At 49.5% G+C, this 27,123-nt stretch overlaps 1 protein-coding gene and 1 long non-coding RNA gene across 3 annotated transcripts in view; one reads left to right on the top strand and one right to left on the bottom strand.

Moving 5' to 3' along the window:
• The window catches only part of LOC140418655 (uncharacterized), a 58,497-nt gene that overhangs the window by 12,094 nt on the left and 19,280 nt on the right, over positions 1 to 27,123 (bottom strand). Inside the window, exon 4 of the mRNA XM_072502218.1 lies at positions 12,335 to 12,347. Coding sequence (XP_072358319.1) covers positions 12,335 to 12,347 — 13 coding nt within the window. The remainder of the gene's footprint in view (positions 1 to 12,334; positions 12,348 to 27,123) is intronic.
• LOC140418656 (uncharacterized) lies at positions 227 to 23,792 on the top strand. Of its 2 annotated transcripts, XR_011945203.1 has the most exons (4): positions 227 to 564; positions 13,591 to 13,696; positions 15,452 to 15,567; positions 18,247 to 23,792. It is a non-coding gene; the product is annotated as an uncharacterized lncRNA (long non-coding RNA). The 2 variants fall into 2 exon arrangements; XR_011945202.1 differs by lacking the exon at positions 13,591 to 13,696 and having other exon boundaries at positions 233 to 564.

Genomic DNA, 27,123 nt, shown 5'->3' with positions numbered 1-27,123 from the left:
TCAGCCTGTGGGAGCATCACTCACTCTCACTGCGGCTGCGCTCTGCCCGGAGCAGCACCCCGCATGCTCCGCACAGAGAGGCTACTTCCGGGGGCGGGACATTCTGACGCCTGCGCGTTCTGGCTACTGTGATGGAGATAGGGCGTATTCATCCGCCCCCGGCATTCCGGGTAGTCTTATCCGCCATTATTCCATTACGTTACTCAGGCTGATAAATTGGTTCAGGCACTTTTGACACAGTTCGGTGTCTGTACTGAATGGGGCGGCCGCATCGGCGCTTTTCTCTCTGATCGGCCCCTGTTAACGGCTGTCATCTGATTCGGGGGCGATATGCCGCAGGGCGCATGCGCGGCCGTCATCTTTCTCAGGTGCAGCAGGGCGCATGCGCGGCCTCCAGGACCCGGAAGAGAAAATCTTGTGAATTTCTCTCCTGGACTGAGAGTGAAATTCCTTTGGAAATTCCTTTCGAAAGAGGAGGATTTACTAACGGGAACTTCAATCCAAACATCACATCATCATCTGGCAGACTTACTCGATTCATCAGGACCTGAATATCATTGGGAGGTAAAATGGTTTGTCTGTTCTGTCCGTGGATAAAGATTTCAGATATCAGAGTGACTGGGAAAATTTAAATGACCATTCCGGGTTAAATTTGAGACTAATTACACCGATCACATTGGGGAAGTTAAATAATTTGCTGTTGTACTCTTATGTGTGCAGGTACATTTTAAAATTACCGCATTAGCATACTTGGCCGCTAAACTTAGCAAACTGCTGATCTTCTTAGTGGTGAGAGTTACTCTCACAGATTTTATTAAAGTTTGTTGTTTGTGTTGCATTTCATTCAGCTCATCGTGGCTACAAAGTAAGTATTGAGCCTAATCTCAATTTACAGATTGTGGTCTGTAGCTTTTTAAGTTACATCAATTGAGATGTCTATCTAAATACTTTTTAAATGTTATGAGGGTTTCTGCCATCATTTCAGCAGCATGCCACAGATCTTCACCACCCTCTAAACCTCCTCGTCCCCCCCTAAATCTCTGCCCCCTTTTATATGTATCCCTCAACCAAAGGGAATAGGACCTTCCTATCCAATCTATTTAGATTCCTCAAAATTTTAAAAAAATGTAAATTTCTATTTTTTTCCAATCAAGGGGCAATTTAATTTGGCCAAGCCACCTACCCACACAGACAATGGGAGAATGTGCAAATCCCTTACAGACTGTGACCCGGGGCCAGGATCGAACCCGGGTCCCCAGCACGCAGGCACACAACCACTGTGCCACCATGATCCCCCAGAATTTTATACATTTAGAATAATCTTTATTATTGTCACAAGTAGGGTTACATTAACACTACAATGAAGTTACTGTGAAAATCCCCTGGTAGTAACACTCTGGCATCTCTTCGAGTATTGTGGTAGTATGTATTAGGGGTCATGTGGGACTGGAAGCCCTAATGTCATTGGCTGACAGATCCCGGGTCCTGGTTGACCTCGCGGAGTATAAGAAGCCAGAGTCCTCCCCCGCAGGCCAGTCTACTACCGAGCTGCGGGGGAACAGACACGCTTAATAAAGCCTCATCGACTTCACTCTATTCGTCTCTCGGAGTCTTTGTGCGCTACAATTTATTAAGCGTGCCTAAAAAGGACTATGGAGCTCAGGATCATCCTGGAATGCCTGAGGATCAGCCCCCACGCAGTGAACGCGGCAGCAGCTTTCAAGCATTGGCAGACTTGTTTCGAGGCCTACCTCAGAACGGCCACCGGCCGGGTCACAGAAGACCAAAACCTACAGGTCCTGCACTCGAGGTTAAGCACGGAGATTTTCTCTTTCATCGAAGACGCAGAGGATTTCCAGACGGCGTTTGCAGCACTGAAAAGTCTCTATGTCCGCCCAGTAAACCAGATCTACGCTCGCTATCAACTCGCAACGAGACGGCAAAGTCCCGGAGAATCGATAGATGAATTCTACGCCGCGCTACTAATTTTGGGACGAGCCTGCAGCTGCCCTTCGGTGAACGCAAATGAACACACGGACATGTTAATGCGCGATGCTTTTGTGGCAGGTATGAACTCCTCCCAAATCCGCCAAAGACTTCTAGAAAAAGAGTCACTAGGATTCTCAGAGGCACGGGCCCTAGTAGCCTCCCTAGACGTGGCCGCGCGTAATACCCGCGCCTACGGCCCCGACCGCGCGGCAGCCCATTGGGCTCCGTACGTACCCGTCGCGACAAACGCACCCCCCCCACCCCCCACCCCCCCGGGCACCCCACAGGCTTACGCGGTCCAAACACCAAGTCGCACCGGGGGCGCCCGCTGCTATTTCTGCAGCCAGGCGAAACACCCCCGGCAGCGCTGCCCGGCCCGTGCAGCAATCTGCAAGAGCTGCGGGGAAAAGGGCCATTTCGCGGTTGTGTGCCGGTCCCGCGAGGTCGCCGCTGTCCCGGGAGAACAGGGAGCCCTGCACGCCGCTTACGCTCCCCAACCCCCCCCAGCGCCCCATGTACGACCCGCAGGCGCAGCCACTCTGGGTCCCGACCACCGCAGTCCCGGGAGAACAGGGAGCCCTGCACGCCGCTTACGCTACCACTTTGGGTCCCGACCACCGCTCTCCCCGGAGAAGAGGGAGTTCTGCACGGCTCTAACGCCCCCCAACCCCCCCCCCCCCCGCCCGCCCACGCCCCACGTATGACCCGCCAGCGCTACCAATTTGGGTCCCGACCACTGCTGTGTCCAGAGATGAGGGAGCCCCGCGCGTTCCTAACGCTCCCCAACCCCCCCAGCGCCCCATGTGCGACCCGCAGACGCCGCCATTTTGGGTCCCGGCCACCACGAGGGGAGGAAGGGCGCCGCCATCTTGGACCACCCCAGACCTGTACGACGCATGGGGCGGCCATTTTGTCCACCCCCGCCGCCATCTTGTGACCCCCAGCCACGTGCGATGTATGGGGGCAGCCATTTTGTTCATCCCCGACGCCATCTTGGGCGGCAACAACGGACCCCAGTGTCGACGGCTCCACGGGGTTCGAGGAAGACGCTCCACTACTACAACCACGTCTCTCTTCAATAACGCTCGACCAAGCTCGGCCCCGGACACTCCAGACGACAACGGTGCTAATAAACGGGCACGAGACACCATGCCTAGTCGACTCCGGGAGCACGGAGAGCTTTATCCACCCCGACACGGTAAGACGCTGTTCCTTGACCACCTATCCCAGCGCACAAAAGATTTCCCTAGCTGCAGGATCCCACTCCGTACAGATCAAAGGTTTCTGCATAGTTACCCTAACGGTGCAGGGGAGGGAGTTCAAAAACTACAAGCTACACGTCCTTCCCCAACTCTGCGCCCCCACATTACTGGGATTAGACTTCCAGTGCAATCTACAGAGCCTTACCTTCAAATGCGGCGGCCCAATACCCCCACTCACTATCTGCGGCCTCGCAACCCTCAAGGTGCAACCCCCGTCCTTGTTTGCGAACCTCACCCCGGATTGCAAACCCGTCGCCACTAGGAGCAGACGGCGCCCAGGACCGGACCTTCATTCGGTCCGAAGTCCAGCGGCTACTAAAGGAAGGCGTAATCCAGGCCAGCAATAGTCCCTGGAGAGCACAGGTGGTAGTAGTGAAGACAGGGGAGAAGCAAAGGATGGTCATAGACTATAGCCAGACCATCAACAGGTACACACAACTAGACGCGTACCCTCTCCCCCGCATATCCGACATGGTCAATCGGATTGCCCAATAGAAAGTCTTCTCCACCGTGGACCTCATGTCCGCCTACCATCAGCTCCCCATCCGCCCAAGTGACCGCAAGTACACAGCCTTCGAGGCAGACGGGCGATTATACCATTTCCTAAGGGTCCCATTTGGCGTCACAAACGGGGTCTCGGTCTTCCAACGGGAGATGGACCGAATGGTTGATCAACACGGGTTGCGGGCCACGTTCCCGTATCTCGACAATGTAACCATCTGCGGCCACGACCAGCAGGACCACAACGCCAACCTCCAAAAATTCCTCCAGACCGCTAAAGCCTTGAACCTCACGTACAACAAGGACAAGTGCGTTTTTAGCACCAACCGGCTAGCCATCCTGGGCTACGTAGTGCGCAATGCGATAATAGGCCCCGATCCCGAACGTATGCGCGCCCTCATGGAATTTCCCCTCCCGCACTGCTCAAAAGCCCTGAAACGCTGCCTGGGGTTCTTTTCATACTACGCCCAGTGGGTCCCCCAGTACGCAGATAAGGCCCACCCTCTAATACAGACCACGACCTTCCCCCTGTCGACAGAGGCTTGCCAGGCCTTCAGCCGCATCAAAGCGGATATCGCAAAGGCCACGATGCGCGCCATGGACGAGTCCCTCCCCTTCCAGGTCGAGAGCGACGCCTCCGACGTAGCTCTAGCGGCCACCCTTAACCAAGCGGGCAGACCCGTGGCCTTTTTCTCCCGAACGCTCCACGCTTCAGAAATCCGCCACTCCTCAGTGGAAAAGGAAGCCCAAGCCATAGTGGAAGCTGTGCGACATTGGAGGCATTACCTGGCCGGCAGGAGATTCACTCTCCTCACCGACCAACGGTCGGTAGCCTTCATGTTCGATAATGCACAGCGGGGCAAAATCAAAAACGACAAGATCTTAAGGTGGAGGATCGAGCTCTCCACCTTCAACTATGAGATCTTGTATCGTCCCGGACGCTCTCCACTCCATCCGGTCGCTATTGTGTACGAGCACTAATCAAACGCCGCATGAGCGTCTCCTTGTCTTCCCTAGGAAGTCCTCCTCTGGAACGTCGCTGCCGACCTGGCTGGCGGCCCCAGGACCCATCTTGCTCCGAAAGCATGTGCGGGCACACAAGGTGGACCCGTTGGTCGAAAGGGTTCACCTCCTCCACGCGAACCCGCAGTACGCTTACGTGGAGTACGCCGACGGCCGACAGGACACGGTCTCCCTGCGAGATCTGGTGCCCGCCGGCAACACACACCCCCCCCCCGACACCATTCACCCAACCCCCCCCCCTTCCTGCCACCGCCGCACCCCGCGACCGCCCCCTTCCCAGGAGGATCAGTCCCCCTCCCCCCAGGCCCGACCAAGAATAAAGCCCAAGCTGAAACCGTAAGGCTCCCGGAGACGACAACACCGGAACAAACACCACCACCACCACCGGGGCCGAGGCGATCGACACGGACGACCAGACCGCCCGACCGACTCGTGGCGTCGATCTAAATCAATATATGGACTTTTCACAAGAACATTTTGCTTTTTCTCCCGATACCTTCGGTAAATAGTTGAAACAGGACAAAATTGTACATACTGTATTGCCACATGAATGTTTTCCTCCCAGGACCAGCCCTGTAAACCCTTACCACCATGCGAAGCATCACCCCGCCTGGTTCATTTTTGACAAGGGGTGAATGTGGTAGTATGTATTAGGGGTCATGTGGGACTGGAAGCCCTAATGTCATTGGCTGACAGATCCCGGGTCCTGGTTGGCCGTTGACCTCTAGCTCCGCCCTGAAGGCGGAGTATAAGAAGCTGGAGTCCTCCCCCGCAGGCCAGTCTACTACCGAGCTGCGGGGGAACAGACACGCTTAATAAAGCCTCATCGACTTCACTCTATTCGTCTCTCGGAGTCTTTGTGCGCTACAGGTATGCAAAGTGAGAATTCAGAATGTCCAATTCACCTAACAAGCACGTCTTTCGAGACTTGTGGGAGGAAACCCATACAGACACTGGAGAACGTGCAGACTCCGCACAGACAGTGTCCTAAGTGGGAATTGAACCCCGGGACCCTGGTGCTGTGAAGCAACAGTGGTAACCACTGTGCCACCCATAAAACAGTTCAGCTCAATGTTCTCAGATTAAAGAAGCTGAAGCGCCCAACGTGGGTCTAACCCACGGCCCTGGGATTAAGACTCCCATGCTCTGCCGACTGAGCCAGCCAGGCTGCTTTTCATAATTTAATTTTGGTCTCTCCTCAGTCTTTTCTGTTCCAAAGAAAACAGCCCCAGTTTATCCAAACGTTCCTCAGAGCAAACATTGTTAATTTCTGGCTGATGTTGTTAAATCCCCTCTGTACTTTCTCTAGTGCAATCTTCCTGTACACAGGAAACTAGCTCTGGCCTAACTAGTCCTGCCCTGCCATTTATCATGTAATCCTTTGCCTTGTTTTCCCTCCAGCTTTCTTCCTCACTATCAAGTGTTTAATCATTTTTGTGTCACAGGTAAACTTCTTGTTCATGTTCCCACATTTACTCTCAAATCAATGATGTAACCAGGAGTGAAGGGCCCAGTACTGATTCCTTGGAAACCGGCACTGGAAACAGCCCTTTGATTTTCTCTATTCTTTATGGGATGTGAGTGTCACGGGCAAACCAGCTGGGTTGTCCATTCCTAATTGCCCTTAAACTGAATGGCTTACTACGAAATTTCAGAGTGCAATTCAGAATTAACCACATTCCAGTGAGTTGGCCAGATCAGGTAATGCAGGTGCAGACTCGATGGGCCGAATGGTCTCCTGCACTGTAGATTCTATGATTCATTCTGACCTTGGGTCACTGTCTATGTGGAGTTTGTACATTCTTCCTGTGTCTGCGCAGATTTCCTCCGGATGCTCTGGTTTCCTCCTACAGTCCACAGATGTGCAGGTCAGATGGATTGACTGTGTTAAATTGTCACTGGGAGGGGTTGTGGGGATAGGGTGGGGAATTCGCCAAGGTAGGATGCTCTTTCAGAGGGTTGCTGCAGACTCAATGGGACGAATGGCCTCCTTCTGTACTGAGGAGATTCTATGATTCTACATTGGATCCAATGATGTGTTCACTCACACATTGCAGCCTGATTCTTATTATTGGAACAGACACTGTGTTTGTTTCTCTCAAAGTGAGTGAATCCTTTGCTGGTTATCCTCTGGGCCCCATCTCCACTATTATTGTCTGATTGTCCCACTGAGACTCTCACTGTTATTATTGGACAATCAGCGAGTCAGCCTGAGCCTGTGGCCGCTCTCGCCATCTGGAACCATCACAATGCCAGGTGATTGAGGGCGGCTCCAGACCAATAGGAGGAGGAGGTGCAGGACTGGAGGACCGACCGGGAGCGGCAGGTCCTCCAACCAATCGGAGTGAATGAGGGGCGGGGCTGTGATTGAAGCATGCGCAGTGTGGGTCATGGCGAAGGAGAAGAGCGCCTCCTTAAATCCGAAATTGGTAAGAGGCGTTTAACAATATGGAGGGAGCGAGAGATCTCGGGGGTGGGCAGAAACGTTGTGTAAAGCTGTTGCAAGCTGCAATCTTCGGGAAAAAGTTTCCGGGACCCCATTTGCACCAAGCGGGGCTGCAGCTCCTCATGTTTGGCTCGGGTTAATGGCCGCCAGCTTTGTTTAATGTGCATCAGGGCGCATGCGCATTTGTCTCTTTGTCGGGGCGATGTTACAATGAGTGGGAGGAGCTTGTTCCCCATTGTTCAGAATGGAGACAACTTGTCCATCAAACTGGATTAGTCGACTTCCGGGTGCGGCGATGACCAGCTGAGTCGCACGTTTCGGCAGCTCCCTGTGAAACAGACTTTTGGGCTCTTGATAGGAGCCCCAACGGCAATTTTGACGGCTAAAAACACTGTGCGGTAAACCAGAAGGGAATCCCCCCTGGATACGGATGGAAAAAGGAGGAGAAAGTGGCCGGATTGCAGTGGATCCTTTAGAACAGCGGCAAGGAAGGCAAGCAAAAACCAAGATGGCGTCAGAAGGTGGCAGTTTAACATGGGGCCCTGAACAACAAGAGTTCTTGAAATGCTGTGTGGAAGAGATCAAAAAGGAAATGAAGAAAGAGCTGTTGGCCCCGATATTACAGGCGATCGAAGGGCTAAAGGAGGAACAAAAGACCCAGGAGCGGGAGCTTCGGGTCGTGAAGGCAAAGGCAGCCGAGAATGAGGACGATATACAGGGCCTGGTGGTGAAGACGGAGACGCAGGAGGCACATCAGAAACGATGTGTGGAAAGGTTGGAGGCACTGGAAAACAACGCAAGGAGGAACAACCTGAGGATTCTTGGTCTTCCTGAAGGTGTGGAGGGAGCTGACGTCGGGGCATATGTGAGCACGATGCTGCACTCGTTAATGGGAGCGGAGGCCCCGGCGGGTCCGTTGGAGGTGGAGGGAGCATACCGAGTGATGGCGCGAGGACCGAGAGCAGGAGAAATTCCCAGAGCCATAGTGGTGAGATTCCTCCGTTTTAAGGATAGAGAAATGATCCTTAGATGGGCGAAGAAAACTCGGAGCAGTAAATGGGAGAACGCGGTGATCCGCGTTTATCAAGACTGGAGTGCGGAGGTGGCGAGAAGGAGGGCGAGCTTTAATCGGGCCAAGGCGGTGCTTCATAAAAAGAAGATAAAATTTGGAATGCTGCAACCGGCAAGACTGTGGGTCACACATCGAGGGAGGCACCACTACTTTGAGATGGCGGATGAAGCGTGGACTTTTATTGTGGAAGAAAAACTGGAATGAGCGGGTTATTAAAAAGAACGTTCGAACAAAGTGGTGGGGCGAATGTGGGGGGCAAAGAGGGGTTTTATGTACTAATCCTGCAATGTGGTAACTTTTCTCTCTCCCACAGGTGGTGATGGGGGGAGGAGGGGAGGTGGAGGAGATGGGGCGTTGGCCATTGGGGGCGGGGCCAAGGGAGAAGCGCGGGCTTGGTTCCCGCGCTATGATAATCGTGGCGGGAATAGAGAAGCAGGAAGGAGGGGGCGTCGCACGGTGCGAGCCGAGGTCACGGGGGGAAGCCGAGGTCAGCCAGAGTTTGCTGACTTCTGGGAGCAACATGGGGGGAGTAATTACGCTAGCGGGGGATCTAGCGGGGGGGGGGCGGTGGGAGGGGGAATTACTGGGTTGCTGCTGCTGGGGAGAGGGGGGAGCTGGTATGGGAGAGGATGGGCGGGGGGGCACCGCCTGGGGGAGATACAGCTGCGTGGGAACCGGGTGAGGAGCTGGAAAAAGGTGATGGCTAATCGACAAGGGGGGGGTAGGAAGCCCCCCAACTCGGCTGATCACGTGGAACGTGAGAGGGCTGAACGGGCCGATAAAGAGGGCACGGGTACTCGCACACCTTAAGAAACTTAAGGCAGATGTGGTTATGTTACAGGAAACGCACCTGAAACTGATAGACCAGGTTAGGCTACGCAAAGGATGGGTGGGGCAGGTGTTCCATTCGGGGCTAGATGCGAAAAACAGGGGGGTGGCTATATTAGTGGGGAAGCGGGTAATGTTCGAGGCAAAGACTATCGTGGCGGATAACGGGGGCAGGTACGTGATGGTGAGTGGCAAACTACAGGGGGAGACGGTGGTATTGGTAAACGTATATGCCCCGAACTGGGATGATGCCAATTTTATGAGGCGGATGCTAGGACGCATTCCGGACCTAGAGATGGGAAAGCTGATAATGGGGGGAGATTTTAATACGGTGTTGGAACCAGGGCTGGATAGGTCGAAGTCCAGGACTGGAAGGAGGCCGGCAGCAGCCAAGGTACTTAAAGATTTTATGGAGCAGATGGGAGGTGTAGACCCGTGGAGATTTAGCAGACCTAGGAGTAAGGAGTTCTCGTTTTTCTCCTATGTCCATAAAGTCTACTCGCGAATAGACTTTTTTGTGCTGGGTAGGGCATTGATCCCGAAGGTGAGGGGAACGGAGTATACGGCTATAGCCATTTCGGATCACGCTCCACACTGGGTGGACTTGGAGATAGGGGAGGAAACAGGAGGGCACCCACCCTGGAGAATGGACATGGGACTATTGGCAGATGAGGGGGTGTGTCTAAGGGTGAGGGGGTGCATTGAAAAGTACTTGGAACTCAATGATAATGGGGAGGTCCAGGTGGGAGTGGTCTGGGAGGCGTTGAAGGCGGTGGTTAGAGGGGAGCTGATATCAATAAAGGCACATAAAGGGAAGCAGGAGAGTAAGGAACGGGAGCGGTTGCTGCAAGAACTTTTGAGGGTGGACAGACAATATGCGGAAGCACCGGAGGAGGGACTGTACAGGGAAAGGCAAAGGCTACATGTAGAATTTGACTTGCTGACTACAGGCACTGCAGAGGCACAATGGAGGAAGGCACAGGGTGTACAGTACGAATATGGGGAGAAGGCGAGCAGGTTGCTGGCACACCAATTGAGGAAAAGGGGAGCAGCGAGGGAAATAGGGGGAGTGAGGGATGAGGAAGGAGAGATGGAGCGGGGAGCGGAGAGAGTGAATGGAGTGTTCAAGACATTTTATAAAAAATTATATGAAGCTCAACCCCCGGATGGGAGGGAGAGAATGATGGGCTTCTTGGATCGGCTGGAATTTCCCAAGGTGGAAGTGCAGGAAAGGGTGGGACTGGGAGCACAGATCGAGGTAGAAGAAGTGGTGAAAGGAATTAGGAGCATGCAGGCGGGAAAGGCCCCGGGACCGGATGGATTCCCAGTCGAATTCTATAGAAAATATGTGGACTTGCTCGCCCCGGTACTGACGAGGACCTTTAATGAGGCAAAGGAAAGGGGACAACTGCCCCCGACTATGTCTGAAGCAACGATATCGCTTCTCTTAAAGAAGGAAAAGGACCCGCTACAATGCGGGTCCTATAGACCTATTTCCCTCCTAAATGTAGATGCCAAGGTCCTGGCCACGGTAATGGCAATGAGAATGGAGGAATGTGTCCCGGGGGTGGTCCACGAGGACCAAACTGGGTTTGTGAAGGGGAGACAGCTGAACACGAATATACGGAGGTTGTTAGGGGTAATGATGATGGCCCCACCAGAGGGAGAAACGGAGATAGTAGTGGCGATGGATGCCGAGAAAGCATTTGATAGAGTGGAGTGGGATTATTTGTGGGAGGTGTTGAGGAGATTTGGTTTTGGAGAGGGGTGTGTTAGATGGGTGCAGCTGTTGTACAGGGCCCAGTGGCGAGCGTGGTCACGAATGGACGGGGATCTGCATATTTTCGGCTCCATAGAGGGACAAGGCAGGGATGCCCTCTGTCCCCATTATTGTTTGCACTGGCGATTGAGCCCCTGGCGATAGCGTTGAGGGGTTTCAAGAAGTGGAGGGGAGTACTTAGGGGAGGAGAAGAGCACCGGGTATCTTTGTATGTGGACGATTTGCTACTATACGTGGCGGACCCGGCGGAGGGGATGCCAGAAATAATGCGGATACTTGGGGAGTTTGGGGATTTTTCAGGGTATAAATTGAACATGGGGAAAAGTGAGTTGTTTGTGGTGCATCCAGGGGAGCAGAGTAGAGAAATAGAGGACCTACCGTTGAGGAAGGTAACAAGGGACTTTCGTTACCTGGGGATCCAGATAGCTAAGAATTGGGGCACATTGCATAGGTTAAATTTAACGCGGTTGGTGGAACAGATGGAGGAGGATTTCAAGAGATGGGATATGGTATCCCTGTCAATGGCAGGGAGGTTGCAGGCGGTTAAGATGGTGGTCCTCCCGAGATTCCTCTTTGTGTTTCAGTGCCTCCCGGTGGTGATCACGAAGGTTTTTTTTAAAAGGATTGAAAAGAGCATCATGAGTTTTGTGTGGGCCGGGAAGACCCCGAGAGTGAGGAAGGGATTCTTACAGCGTAGCAGGGATAGGGGGGGGCTGGCACTACCGAGCCTAAGTGAGTATTATTGGGCCGCTAATATTTCAATGCTGAGTAAGTGGATGGGAGAGGAGGAGGGAGCGGCGTGGAAGAGATTAGAGAGGGCGTCCTGTAGGGGGACTAGCGTACAGGCTATGGTGACAGCCCCATTGCCGTTCTCACCGAGGAACTACACCACAAGCCCGGTGGTGGTGGCTACACTGAAGATTTGGGGACAGTGGAGACGGCATAGGGGAAAGACTGGAGCCTTGGGGGGGTCCCCGATAAGAAACAACCATAGGTTTGCCCCGGGGGGAATGGATGGGGGATATGGAATGTGGCAAAGAGCAGGAATAACGCAACTGAAAGATCTGTTTGTGGATGGGAAGTTCGCGAGTCTGGGAGCGCTGACCGAGAAATATGGGTTGCCCCAAGGGAATGCATTCAGGTATATGCAACTGAGGGCTTTTGCGAGGCAACAGGTGAGGGAATTCCCGCAGCTCCCGACACAAGAGGTGCAGGACAGAGTGATCTCAAAGACATGGGTGGGGGATGGTAAGGTGTCAGATATATATAGGGAAATGAGGGACGAAGGGGAGACTATGGTAGATGAACTAAAAGGGAAATGGGAAGAAGAGCTGGGGGAGGAGATCGAGGAGGGGCTGTGGGCAGATGCCCTAAGCAGGGTAAACTCGTCCTCGTGTGCCAGGCTAAGCCTGATTCAGTTTAAGGTATTACACAGGGCACATATGACTGGAGCACGGCTCAGTAAATTTTTTGGGGTGGAGGATAGGTGTGCGAGGTGCTCGAGAAGCCCAGCGAATCATACCCATATGTTTTGGTCATGCCCGGCACTACAGGGGTTTTGGATGGGGGTGACAAAGGTGCTTTCAAAAGTAGTAGGAGTCCGGGTCGAACCAAGCTGGGGGTTGGCTATATTTGGGGTTGCACAAGAGCCGGGAGTGCAGGAGGCGAGAGAGGCCGATGTTTTGGCCTTTGCGTCCCTAGTAGCCCGGCGCAGGATATTGCTAATGTGGAAAGAAGCCAAGCCCCCGGGGGTGGAGACCTGGATAAATGACATGGCGGGGTTTATAAAGCTAGAGCGGATTAAGTTCGTCCTAAGGGGGTCGGCTCAAGGGTTCACCAGGCGGTGGCAACCGTTCGTCGAATACCTCGCAGAAAGATAGACGGAATGGGAAAAAGAAGGCAGCAGCAGCAGCCCAGGATCGGTGTGGGGGGGGGGGGGGAGGAACCAGAAGGACTCTCAGGGTTGTTAATATATACTGTATAGTATGTATAGGTCGTTGCTACAGATAATTATATATTGGACTGTTAAATTATATTTTTGGAGAGTGTTACTTGTGACAAGGCAGTTGCCAATTAGGGCTAGTTTTCATTTTTTGTTATTTATTATTTATTCATTTTTTGTTTATAAAATAGGTCATTGTTATTTGTGTTGTTATAATATTGTGTAAAGGATGCACAATGTACTGTGTTGGTTGACCAAAAATTTTCAATAAAATATTTAATAAAAATAAAAAAAAACTGGATTAGTCTTTGAGTCCCAATGTCTTATTGATGAGGCAAAGTGGTGGCGGAGATGGAAAGAAAAGGAAGACAATCCTGGTCTCTGGATTTCACTGTCTTATTAGTCATCCTGCCCCATGTGTCCAAAGCTCTGCGGCTCTGTTCAGCCACATGAAGACCCAGGTAGAAACTCACAACCATGAGTAGACACCACCCTCAAATCACTGCTGATGACAAGAGGGTCAGTGTGCAGCGGGGGGCATGAGCGGTCATCCTGGACCAGGGAGCAGGAGGGGACAATGTTGTGAATTTCTATCCTGGACTGACCGCGATTAATTTTGGAAACTCCTTTTACAGGGGATTTGTAGGGGAGGATTTACACACAGCAAACTCAAACCAGGAGAAAGTTCGCCTTTCCTGAATTTCATGACTGGACTGACAGTGATGCCTTTGTAAACTTCTTTCACAGGGGCTTAGAAAGGGAGTCGAAGACGGGAAACTCAAAACCAATCCTCATATTGAATTCTGACAGCACCATTCGGGTTATCGGGACCTGGAGTTATCGACCTTTGTGTGTAAGCATAGTCAGTTTGCGAAGCATAATTTATATCAAAAATATCCATTTCAATGGTGGGTTTATTACCCAACATGAGTAGCAGCTGAGAATGTGCTCTATCCACATGACCGAAGCTCCTCGCACATGCGCTGTTCGGGCTGTGTCCAGTGCAGGCGCAGTTCAGGTTGTCGCTGACGATGCGAGGAGCGGGAAAGAAACAATCGAGCGACTTTCAGGATTGGAGCCGGTGGGTGGCCGGGGAGCGATAGAAGCTGCGGAGTGAGCCGGGAGGCTTCATAAATACCCCGTGGAGGCTTCAACTCCCGAGGAAAATGTTAATGGCCCGGTCTTAGACAGCACCGAACAGAGAGAGCTGAGCGGTGACAGGCCCGGGTTACCGGCCGCCATCTTTACAGAGGACAAGGAGCCGCAGGGAAGTGGCTGGCTTAGCACAGTGGGCTTGTAATGCAGAACAAGACCAGCAGCGTGGGTTCAATGCCCGTTCCAGCCTCTCCGAACACGTGCCGGAATGTGGCGACTAGGGGCTTTTCACAGGAACTTCATTGAAGCTTACTTGTGACAATAAGTGATTATTATTATTATGCGCTGCGAGCCTGCACCAGATGCCAAATCTTCCGGATTGACTGACTGGAGTCTCCAGGATTTTATTTTAATCATTTGTGGGAGTCACTGGCTGGGCCAACATTTATTGCACATCCCTAATTTCCCGAGAACTGAGTGGCTTGCTCGGCCATCTCGGAGGGCATTTAAAGAATCAACCACATTGCTGTGGTTTGGAATCGTGTCGGCCAGACCAGGTAAGGACGGCAGTTTTCTTTTCTATTCATTCACGGGATGTGGGTGTCGCTGGCTGGGCCTGCATTCACTGCCCATCACTAATTGCCCTTGAACTGAGGGCATCTCAGAGAGCATTTTAAGAGTCAACCAGCTGACTGTGGATCAGGAGTCACATATAGTCCAGACTAGGTAAGGATAGAAGATTTCCTTCACTGAAAGACAGGAGTGAACCAGATGGGTCTTTGCAACAATCGACAATCGTTTCATGGTCATCAGTAAACTTTCAATGAATTAAAATTTTACCTTCTGCCTTGGTGAGATTCATGTCTGGGTGTCTGGAAAATCATTGGGACAGTCAAAAATATTTTTGTGACTCTGGAACATGATTAGGACAGTAAAAATATTAATTTTGGGTCTCTGGAAAATCATTCGGACAGTAAAAAAGATTTTTGAACATTTCTCTTCAGTGGATATAAAAATATTGAAAATGGGATAAAGGTTAATTGACTGACAGTCAATCACTGTCCTTTTTAAAAATAAATTAAGAGTGCCCAATTCATTTTTTCCAATTAAGGGGCAATTTAGCGTGGCCAATCCACCTACCCTGCACATCTTTGGGTTGTGGGGGTGAAACCCACGCAAACACGGGGAGAATGTGCCAACTCCACACAGACAGTGACCGAGAGCCGGGATCGAACCTGTGATCTCGGTGCCGTGAGACAGCAGTGCTAACCACTGCACCACCATGCTGCCCTAGTCAAACACTGTCCTGTAAGGTAATGAGTCCTTTTGCTTCCCAATTGGCCGAGGAAGGCAGAGTGTCACAAGGATGGATGTGTTGACCGATTAATGGCTGGAGGATGGGGGACAGGTCATGTGATTAAACCTCCAGGAATACATTTAATCAAAGTTGGTGAGGAGAGAATGTTGTGAATTTCGATCCTAAACTGACAGTGAGGTTTCTGTAAATTTACAGGATACTGGAAGTGGAGGTTTAACAGACGGGAAACACAAACCAAACGTTACATCGCGGTCTGACAGAATCACTCGATACATTAGTACCTGAATATCAGCAGCATCTGGGTGTGGAAGGTAAAAGGTTTGTCTGTTCTGTCTGTGGGGGAAGATTTCAGGTCTCAGTATGACTGGGAAAGCCTCGAGATTCACAAACCCTGGTTAGACCAAACCTGGAGAACTGTGTTCAGTTCTGGACAACAAACCTGAGGAAGGATAGAATGGCCTCGGAGGGAGTGTAGCACAGATTTACCCGAGTGATATCTGAACCCCCTGGGGTTAAATTACAAGGCGAGATTAGACAAAAAATTCAGTCAGCTGGCAGCACGTCAGTGGTTAGCACTGCTGCCTCACAGGGCCGAGCCCGGCTCTGGGTCACTGTCCGTGTGGAATTTGCAGATTCTCCCCATGTTTGCGTCGGTTTCGCCCTCACAACCTGAAGATGTGCAGGTTAGGTGGATTGACCACGCCAAATTGCCTCCGATTTCCTCCCACAAGCCCCGAAAGACGTGCTTGTTAGGTGAATTGGACATTCTGAATTCTTGCTCAGTGCACCCGAACAGGAGCCGGAGTGTGACGAGATGGGGATTTTCACAGTAATTTAATTGCAGTGTTAATGTAAGCCTACTTGTGACACTAATAAATATTATTATTATTATCTGGATCCTCACAGCTTTATTTCTCTCAGGTTTCTATCCAATTTAAAAAAAAAAAAATCATTTATTGTGTCTATTTCCAAACTCCGTCATCGGCAGCAAGTTTAAGGTCATTGCCACTGGCTGTGTAAAAACATTCTTCCTCATACCTCCTGGACCATTTACATGCAGAGATACGGAGCAACGTAGGAAATAGGAGCAGGAGGAGACCATTTGGCCCTTCGAGCCTGCTCCACCATTCATTACGATCAGAGCTGATTAGGCTCAATAGCCTAATCCTGCTTTCCCCCCATATCCTTTGGTCCCCTTCACCCTAAGTGCTGTATCTAACTACTTCTTGAAAACATGCAATGTTTTGGCCTTAATTAGTTCCTGTGGCGACGAATTCCACAGGCTCACCACTCTCTGGGTGAAGACATTTCTCCTCATCTCTATCCAAAATGGTCTACCCCGTATCCTCAGACTGTGACCCCTATTTCTGGACACACGCACTATTGGGAACATCCTTACTGAATCTACTCTCTCGCCCTGTTTTTTTTAACATAAATTTAGAGAGCCCAATTCATTTTTTGCAATTAAGGGGCAATTTTAGCGTGGCCAATCTACCTACCCTGCACATCTTTGATAGATCATAGAATTTACAGTGCAGAAGGAGGCCATTTGGCCCATCAAGTCTGCACCGGCTCTTGGAAAAAGCACCCTACCCAAGATCAACACCTCCACCCTATCCCCATAACCCAACCCAACACTAAGGGCAATTTTGGACACCAAGGGCAATTTATCATGGCCAATCCACCTAACCTGCACATCGTTGGACTGTGGGAGGAAACCGGAGCACCCGGAGGAAACCCACGCACACACTGGGAGGATGTGCTGACTCCGCACAGACAGTGACCCAAGCCGGAATCGAACCTGGGACCCTGGAGCTGTGAAGCAATTGTGCTATCCACACTGCTACCGTGCTGCCATTAATTTGGATTTGTGGGTGTGTGCAAACTCCACACAGACAGTGACCCGGGGCCGGGATCGAACCCGGGTCCTTGGCGACATGAGGCAGCTGTGCTAAGCACTGTGCATCCCCCAGTCTTGCAACCCTCAAGAGAAAACAAAATCCTTATCCCCATCTGAAATGGGTGACCCCTCACTTTGCAACAGTGACCCCCTTGTTCCAGATTCTCCCACAAGAGGAAACATCCTCTCCACATCCACCCTGTCAAAACCCCTCAGGATCTTGTATTGTTCAATCCAGGTTTTACCCAAAGCTTGAAATCTGTGTCCCGACTGCTTGTACGATCAGTGAATGGAAACAGAGTTTCTTTGTCCACCCGATGGAAATCTGGCATAATCTTGTGTCCCTGAATCAAATCTCCCCTCAACCTCCTTTGCTGGAACCATTCTGGTAAATCTCCTCTGCACCTTCTCCAAGAACCTTCACATTCTTCCTGAAGAGTGGTGACCAGAGCTTTAGAAAGATTCATAGCATAGAATTAGAACCATAGAATTCCTGCAGTGCAGAAGGAGGCCATTCGGCCCATCGAGTCTGCAGTGATTCTCTGAAAGGGCACCCTGCCTAGGCCCACACTCCTACCCTGTCCCTGTAACCCCATAGCCCCACCTAACCTGCACATTCCTGGACACTAAGGGGCAATTTATCAAGGCCAGTCCACCTAAGGTGCCCTTCTTTGGACTGTTGGAGGAAACCTGAGCACCGGGTGGAAACCCACGCAGACACGGGGATAAAGTGCAAACTCCACACTTAGCAAGGCCGGAATTGAACCCGGGTCCCTGGCGCTGTGAGGCAGCAGTGCTAACCACTGTGCCACCAGAAGTATAGTTTTGGTATCAATGTTACTGTTTATGAAGCTCAAGATCGAAGTTGCTTTGCCAACTACTCTCTTAGTATGTCTTGTAGATGTACAAAATCCCTCTTCACCTCTTTCTCTCTCCTACCAAAGAGGACAGTTGGGTTTTTATGACAATCCAGCAGTTTTCACGGTCACTTTTTCCCCACAAATGACCAGATTCATTCAGCTCAATTTCACAACCTGCCTTTGTGTTTTTGTGGGTTCTCTCTCACTCCCTATTTTCTGTTTTCAATCAGTTTTACAAGGTGTTCGAAGGGGAGGGTTCAAAGTCCAGAAACGCAAACCAAGCGTCACATCAGGATCTGTCAGAGTCCTCAATTTATCGTTGCTGAATATCATTGATCATGGACGAAAAAAGCATTGGTCACAGTGGGGAGAAACCGTACACGTGTTGTGTGTGTGGACGAGGATTCGGTCGATCATCAGACCTCACGAGACACAAATGCAGTCACACTGAGGAGAAACCGTGGGAATGTGCGGACTGTGGGAAAGGATTCACTGCCCCATCCAAGCTGGAAATTCATCGACACAGTCACACTGGGGAGAGACCATTCACCTGCTCCAAGTGTGGGAAGGCATTTACTCAGTCATCCAACCTGCTGAAGCACCAGCGAATGCACACTGGGGAGAGGCCATTCACCTGCTCCCTCTGTGGGAAGGGATTCACTCGGTCATCCCACCTGCTGAGTCACCAACGAGGCCACAAGTAACGACAATGATTGGATTTTACTGTTCCTCACATTCAGGACTGAACCATATTCATTTGGGTCTCTTTCTGCTGATAACAAACTCCGGCCCATTTACAGGGGCTAATATATTTGCTAAAAGTCAAATAAATTAGATTTGTGTTAAATACGCAGTGTGTTGAAACATTTCAATATCTTTGACACAAGTTAGTTCCTTTTGAAGTACTCTCGCTCTCCCCTGTCTCTTCCATCCTCACCTCCAACAAGAAGTGTGAGGAGCTTGTGGAGCTTCTTTGTGACTGAGATTGAGTAAATCCGATCAGCTGCCTCTGCTGCTTCCCTCCCTTCCACGAGCCCACCGGACCAAACTGCCTCTAAATTTCATCCTTTCCCGAGCTTGAACCCACATCTTTCTCTAGTTTCTCTCCCATCTCCCCTCATGCCCTCTCAGAGCTCATCTTGTTGGTTAACTAACAGAAAGCAGAGAGTGGGAATAAATGGGTGTTTCTCTGGTTGGCAACCTGTAACTAGTGGGGTCCCTCAAGGATCAGTGTTGGGCCCGCAGTTGTTCACAATTTACATAGATGATTTGGAGTTGGGGACCAAGGGCAATGTGTCAAAGTTTGCAGACGACACTAAGATGAGTGGTAAAGCAAAAAGGGCAGAGGATACCGGAAGTCTGCAGAAGGATTTCGATAGGTTAGGTGAATGGGCTAGGGTCTGGCAGATGGAATTCAAAGTTGCCAAGTGTGAGGCTATCCATTTTGGGAGGAATAACAGCAGAATGGATTATTATTTAAACGGTAAGATGTTAAAACATGCTGCTGTGCAGAGGGACCTGGGTGTGCTGGTGCACGAGTCGCAAAATGTTGGTGTGCAGGTGCAACAGGTGATTAAGAAGGCTAATCGAGTTTTGTCTTTCATTGCGAGAGGGATGGAGTTCAAGACTAGTGAAGTTATGCTGCAATTGCATAGGGTGTTGGTGAGGCCACATCTGGAGTATTGTGTTCAGTTTTGGTCTCCTTACCTGAGAAAGGACATATTGGCACTGGAGGGAGTGCAGAGGAGTTTCACTAGGTTGATCCCAGAGTTGAGGGGATTAGATTATGACGAGAGGTTGAGTAGACTGGGACTGTACTCATTGGAGTTTAGAAGGATGCAGGGGGATCTTATTGAGACATATAAAATTCTGAAGGGAATAGATAGGATAGATGCGGGCAGGTTGTTTCCTCTGGTCGGGGAAAGCAGAACTAGGGGGCATAGCCTTAAACTAAGGGGAGGTAGATTTAGGTCGGAGTGTAGAAGGAACTTCTTCACCCAAAGGGTTGTGAATCTCTGGAATTCCTTGCCCAGTGAAGCAGTTGAGGCTCCTTCTTTAAACATTTTTAAGAAAAAGATAGATGCCTTTCTAAAGAATAAAGGGATTCGGGGATATGGTGTACGGGCCGGAGAGTGGAGCTGAGTCCACAAAGATCAGCCATGATCTCATTAAATGGCGGAGCTGGCTCGAGGGGCCAGATGGCCTACTCCTGTTCCTAATTCTTATATTCTTCTGTTGTCCATGAGACCCAGCTCCTGCTCCATCGACGCTATTCCCACTGAGCTACTGATCAGCCAACTACCCTGTGTCCATGGATATTGTCAACATTTCTCTCTCTTCAGCTACTGTCCCTCTGTCCTTCAAATCTGCCATCATCACCCCCTCAATAAAACAAACCCTTGACCCTGCCATCCTTACAAATTACTGCCCCATCTTCAACCTCCCTCTCCTCTCCAAACTCTTTGAACATGTTGTCACCTCCCAAATCCTTGCCCATCTTTCCCAGAACTCCCATGTTTGAATCCCTTCAATCGGGTCTCTGCCCTGTCACAGTGAAATACAAGAGACAAACAGAATCTTACCCGGAGAGAAAGACAGACAATCCGGGAGCTTGGATCCAACACGGATATGTTCATCAGACCAGAAGATAAGGGTATCAGCACAATCATTATCGAGAGACAACAATACCTGCTGGAGACAGACAGACAAGTAAACAACACAAATCACAACACCAAGCTACCTTGACCCATATGCCTGAGACAGGAAGGAGAATTGGAGACAGACTAGAAGAACTCAGACCCCAGACACATTAAGCAAAAACAGATGGGAATATCTGAGGGGACAACGGGCAGAACGAAGGAAGTTCTACATGTTCCCTAAAATACACAAACACCCAAACACATAGACAGTACCAGGGAAATACCCCCAGACAGACCCATCAGACTGTGAGAGCGAAAATCCTACAAAGTAGCTGAAACATCAACACACTGCTCCGAGCAGTTGATGGTACAGTGGTTCAATAAATATAATTAGTGGATTAAAAATGTGTATAATGTAGATTGAAAACAGTAAATGCGACATTAACCCAGCGGGTCTGACAGCATCAGAGAATCCCTACAGTGCAGAAGGAGGCCATTCAGCCCATCGGGTTTGCACCTACCCCACAAAAGAGCACCGCACCCAGGTGCACTTCCCTTCCCCTAGCCCCGTAAACCCATCTCATCTTTGGACACTAAGGGGCAATTTAGCATAGTCAATCCACCAAACCTGCACATGGGAGAAAACTGGAGCACCCGGAGGGAACCCCCACAGATATGGGGCGAATGCACAAACTCCACACAGTCATCCGAGGCCGGAATTCAACACTGGTCACTGACGCTGTGAGGCAGCAGTGGTACCGACTGTGCCACATGTGGCGAGAGAAACAGGGTTAACGTTTGTTGTTGCTTTTTGTAACAGTTCTGTAGAACGGGCAATGGAATTTTTTTTAAAAGTCCGCTGAAGTGGAAACAAAGTGTTTTACTCCGAGGTTTGACTCAGGAAGACATTTCAATCGTAAACTCAGTCGTAATTCACACACAGCCCGCAGTCTGATTGGCTGGAGGACCGAGTCCATCCGGTCCTCAAATCTTCCCATTGGTCAACACCTCTCAGGCAAGAAATGAAGTTGTGGAACCCGCGGCCAATGGGAAGAACTCAGAATGATGCAGATTCTCAGTCAATGAGGGAGATCCTGACTCAGCCCCGCCCCTCATTCACTGCGATTGGTTGGAGGACCAGCCGCCAATCACTCCCCGGGCATTGTGAGCTGGAGCAAACCCTTCACAATCATTATGTGGAGACGCCACCGTTGGACTGGGGTGAGCGCAGTAAGAAGTCTTACACCAGGTTAAAGTACAAAACGCAACCTGGGAACAGGCCCAGGTTAACGGGCACCATCCTGCTTCAGACACTGGAGGATGGTTCACATCAGAGGATGGGGGAGGAGGACAAGAAATAAGAGTGTTCACTTTGCACTCAAATCAATGAGGACTCTGATCTCTGGGAAGGAAGGAAACCCTGGCAGGTGGGTGGGGAGGATTCACAAACACCCGCTGGAGGCCCCAACCCCCCAATAAGACCCATTGATTTTATTGTCAGTCTGCAGACAGGAGCTGGAGAACTGAACCCAGGCAGAGGAGAGGGAGCGAGAAAACTGGGAGTGGAGGAAAGAAATGGTGAGATGGATTTGGATTTCAGCACAGGGAGAGTGTGTGGGACTGGGATTTACAGCTTTGGGGGAACAAGAATTGAACAAACATTCCAGCGAAACTAGAATTGACTTTTCTAAATGTCTATTTTGTACTGACAGCGATGGATTTTGTAAACTCCTTTTACAGGGGATTAAAAGGGGAGAATTCAAAGACTGGAAACTCAACCAAATATTACAACAGCATTTGGCGGAGTTAATGGCTTCGTGAGTAGCTGTTAATCAATGGCCATTGAATGTGAAGGAGAAATGTTCTATGTTCTATTTGAGAAATGTTTGTCTGTTCTATCTGTGGGAGAACAGTACGAACAGCAATGTGATTGGGAAAGCACAGAGACACAGGCACATCTGAGTTCCAGAACACTGACTGCGCAAAGTGCTTGAACCAAATACACAGCCTGCACCATTCGTGTGGAGGAGGAAACATCCATGTATTCTGCATGGACAAGGCTTCAACTGGGTGTCCGAACTGGAGAGATACAAGGACATCTGGATGATGAAGACATGGAAATGTGGGGACGGTGGGAAGGGATTCAATTATCGATGCCTGCTGGAAACCCACCGCGTATTCACACAGCAGAGAGACCATTCACCTGCTCTGAGTGTGGGAAAGGATTTACTCAATCAGCTGGCCTCATGTTACACCAGCGATATCATGCTGAGAAGAGGCTGTTCGCCTGTTCTGTGTGTGGGAAGGGATTTACTCAGTCAGCTAGACTCATGTTACACCAACACATTTACTCAGTCCTCAGATATCCATATCCTGTGGAAAGTGGTTCACGTCTTTATCTAATCTCAGTGTACACAATCGTGTTCACACCGGGAGACCGTTTACCTGCTCAGTGTGCAGGAAGGGATTCACTCAATCATCCAGTCTGCTCAGACACCAGTGAAGTTACTATGGAGAAGCTATTCAGCTGTAGTTTCATTGGAAAGACACTCAGGAAATCATCCACCTTCAGTGCACACCAACAAATTCACAAAGGGCCGAGACCGACCATCGACGCTGTGGGAAGGGATTCACTCAGTCACAATATGAGCTGCGACATCAGCAAGTTGACAAGTGACTGCAGGGATTGGATTTTACTGTTTATGCTGCTGTTATTCACATCCAGCATTGATGATCTGACCATATCTGGTTTGATTCTGCTGATGTGAACAAACCATAGAACTGGCTGCAGTTTAATATTTTAAGATGTCACTAATTTTCAAGGCTGCGATGTCCCATTTTCAAAGCACACCGTCTGATATTCTCCTTCATTTAAGAACTCTTTAACAGGATCATCCTAAATGACGTTTGATACAAAATCTACAATTCAGAGTTTGAAAGGTTCCACTGATTAACATCTCCAATTAGAAAGTGCTGATTAATCCTTGCTGACAATTGTTACTCTCACATTCCTCACAGTAACATGTCCATTGTGAAATGACATTATCAAGGAGCATTAAACTAAACTGAAATATTTCACAGGCACATCAATAAAAACTTCATCAATCAACATTGATATTGATGAAACTTGGAAGTCACTGAGTTCAATCATTTCTGACACAGCAGCAGCAGCCAGGGTTAGGGGGATAGAGCGGGGGAGTGGGCCGAGGTTGAGTGCTCTTTCACAGGGTCGCTGCAGACTCGATGGGCCAAATGGCCTCCGTCTGCACTGGAAAGATCCGACAGGATTCTATGGGAAAGGTGGAACCCATAACACAGACTGGTTTGAGAGCCCCTCAGCAGAGATGACATCTGTCATTGAAGCAAAAAGCAAAGCCGATCTGATGTACAACATAAACCCAACACCGAGAACAAGGCATCACTTGAAAGTAGTCAAGACAGTTGTGTAAAACATGGAGAGATTGTGCAAATAAACACTGGACAGCCAACGTCAATAACTCCAAACGGCCTGTGATAATGGACATCTCGGGCTGCACAGTGGCTCAGTGGTTAGCAATGCCGCCTATGGCGCTGAGGACCTGGGTTCGATCCCGGCCCCAGGTCACTGTCTGCGTGGAGTTTGCACATTCTCCATGTCTGCATGGGTCTCACACCCACAACCCAAAGATGTGCTGGTTAGGTGGATTGGCCATGCTAAATTGCCCCTTTAATTGGAAAAAAATAAGTGGTTACTCTAAATTTATATTAAAAAGATAACAGAAATCTCTGTGTGCTGGGAAGAAGAGGGCTCTGGGTCTGACCATCACCAAAGTTGTTCCCTGAAATCTCAGAGAGTGACATCCTGACAGATGTAAACAGATGTCCCGCTGGGTTGAACATGACTGACAGCTGTGCTCCGTCAGACGGACATCTCCCAGTCGCTGTCTGACTCTCCTGCAGCTTCCTGTCATGGTTGAGCTGGAAAAGGCCATTGATTGCTGAGCAAGCAGAAAGGTGCCCGGCAAGGATGGAATTCCAGCTGAACTCCTCAAACACAAAATCCCATCGACTGTCACACCTTCATGACCTCCTCTGTTGGGAAGTTGGAACAATTCCATGTGTATGATGCTAAAATCATCATAACCTATAAAAACAGCAGTGACAGAGGAGATTGCAACAACTACAGGGATGTCTCACTCCTTAGCATCACTGGGAAGACCTTCATGAGGGTCAAGTTTACAAGATTCATCTACTTGCAGACTGAGTGTGTCCAGAAGCACAGTGCGGTTTCTGTGCTGACATGTCTATAGTGAACATGATCTTCTCCACACACCAGCTACAAGAGAAGTGAACAATTGAGATTTTATCTAAGGAGTCTGTGCTGAGAAAAGTAACATCATAATTACTGTAAGAAGTCTTACAACACCAGGTTAAAGTCCAACAGGTTTGTTTCGATGTCACTAGCTTTCGGAGCACTGCTCCTTCCTCAGGTCAGGACTTTACGTAACACCATTTTAAACTTTGTTTTCTCAATTCTTTTGGCAACTTGTTCTGCTTTGCCCAAATGTGTTTTCTCCTCTTTCTTCAGGCACTTTTCCAAATGACTCAAATAAAACTAAAGAAAAATAAAAGTAAAACAATCAGCTTTCACAGGTAACCAAAGCTTCAACCTTCTTAGACCAAAAAGACTTAAAGAGGGTGGAGCTTCCAAATGATTGTGAAACCCAATGCACAACGATAAGGCTGAAGTTTAACTTAAGAGAATCCAACTTTTCTCTGCCTTTTACAATTGTACAAATAAATTGCAATTCATACTTAAAGATTTACTTTCACTCAGTAATTATGATAAGAAGTCTTACAACATCAGGTTAAAGTCCAACAGGTTTGTTTCAAACACTAGCTTTCGGAGCGCAGCTCCTTCCTCAGGAAGAAGGAAGGGGCAGTGCTCCGAAAACTAGTGTTTGAAACAAACCTGTTGGACTTTAACCTGGTGTTGTCAGACTTCTTACTCAGCTCACCCCAGTCCAACGCCGGCATCTCCACATCACAGTAATTATGATGTGGAGATGCCGGCGTTGGACTGGGGTGAGCACAGTACGAAGTCTTACAACACCAGGTTAAAGTCCAACAGGTTTGTTTCGATGTCACTAGCTTTCGGAGCGCTGCTCCTTCCTCAGGTCCTGAGTTGTGCACATTTGAGCACGTTTGTTCCAACACCCTTGAGAGCAGAGAAGTTAACCCTTTCCACTGACAGCACAGTGGCGATTTGAACCAAAGAATTTGCCTTTTAAAGATTTGGCTTCATCCCATTTGGTATCTTTCAAGACAAAATATTTAAGAATGGAAAATATCGGAGTTATCTGCAAACTGATTGCAAGTTCCTGTCATTCTGTCTCTGAATATATTATGTGAATATTAAATTGGACAGAGAAGTTCCTCAGTTGTTCCTTTATAGTCTGTGTTGTTCTGAATGATGACAGTATTAACCTTCTCCCTCACCTGTCCTAACCCTTCTCCCCAATCACCAACTGAAACCAGGGACTTTTTGTTCCCATGGTGACATTCCCTCCATAGAATTTACAGTGCAGAAGGTGGCCATTCGACCCATCGAGTCAGCACTGCCCTTAGAAAGAGCACCCTACCTAAGCACACATCTCCACCCTATCCCGTAACCCTACCCAGCCTTTTTGTTTTGGACACTAAGGGAATTTATCATGGCCAATCAACCTAACCTGCACATCTTTGGATTGTGGGAGGAAACCGGAGCACCCGGAGGAAATCCACGCAGACACTGGTAGAATGTGCAGACTCCGCACAGACAGTAATGCAAGTACGGCCTAGTTATTCCTTTAAATCAGCCCCTGAATTGTTTGTGGATTGTTCCATCTTGTTGCCACATTTCAGTAACAAATGTTGAAATGTTTGCTCCACACATACAATCCACTTCACAAATTACTTCCCTGCCTGCATTTGAGTCATACGTTCAATCTCATCATCCAACACATTCATACAGATTGTAAATGGTTGAGAGCCCAGCACTGATCCTGGTGACATTCCACTTGTCCCATCTTACCCACCCAGAAATGACCCATTTATACCTACTGGCTGCTTCCTGTTAGCTAACCAATCCTCTATCCATGCTGATGTGTTGCCCCCACACCCTGAGCTCTTATTTTGTGCAATAACCTTTGATGTGGCACCTTGGGAAATATCTTCTGGAAATCCAGATAAAGCACATCTACAGGTTCCCCTTTATTGACATCCCTTGTCACTTCCTCAGTGAACCTTGATAAATTCGTCAGTCACGATTGATTCCTTAAACCCATTTTCAAACACTGTGTCAAAAGAAAAATCAAATCTCCTCAACCCCTCTGGCTCCTTTGCCAATTACCTTAGAGGAACTCACTTTCTGTTAAAGAGCCTGTCAATCCCTCTCACCCACTCTCCCGAAAGTGAACATATTCAATCAGGAAAAGTCCAACAAATTCA

Source organism: Scyliorhinus torazame, chromosome 5, assembly GCF_047496885.1.
Source record: "Scyliorhinus torazame isolate Kashiwa2021f chromosome 5, sScyTor2.1, whole genome shotgun sequence".
Taxonomy (NCBI): Eukaryota; Metazoa; Chordata; class Chondrichthyes; order Carcharhiniformes; family Scyliorhinidae; genus Scyliorhinus; species Scyliorhinus torazame.
Note: the sequence above shows the minus strand (reverse complement) of the source record. Positions and strands in the feature narration are given on the sequence as shown.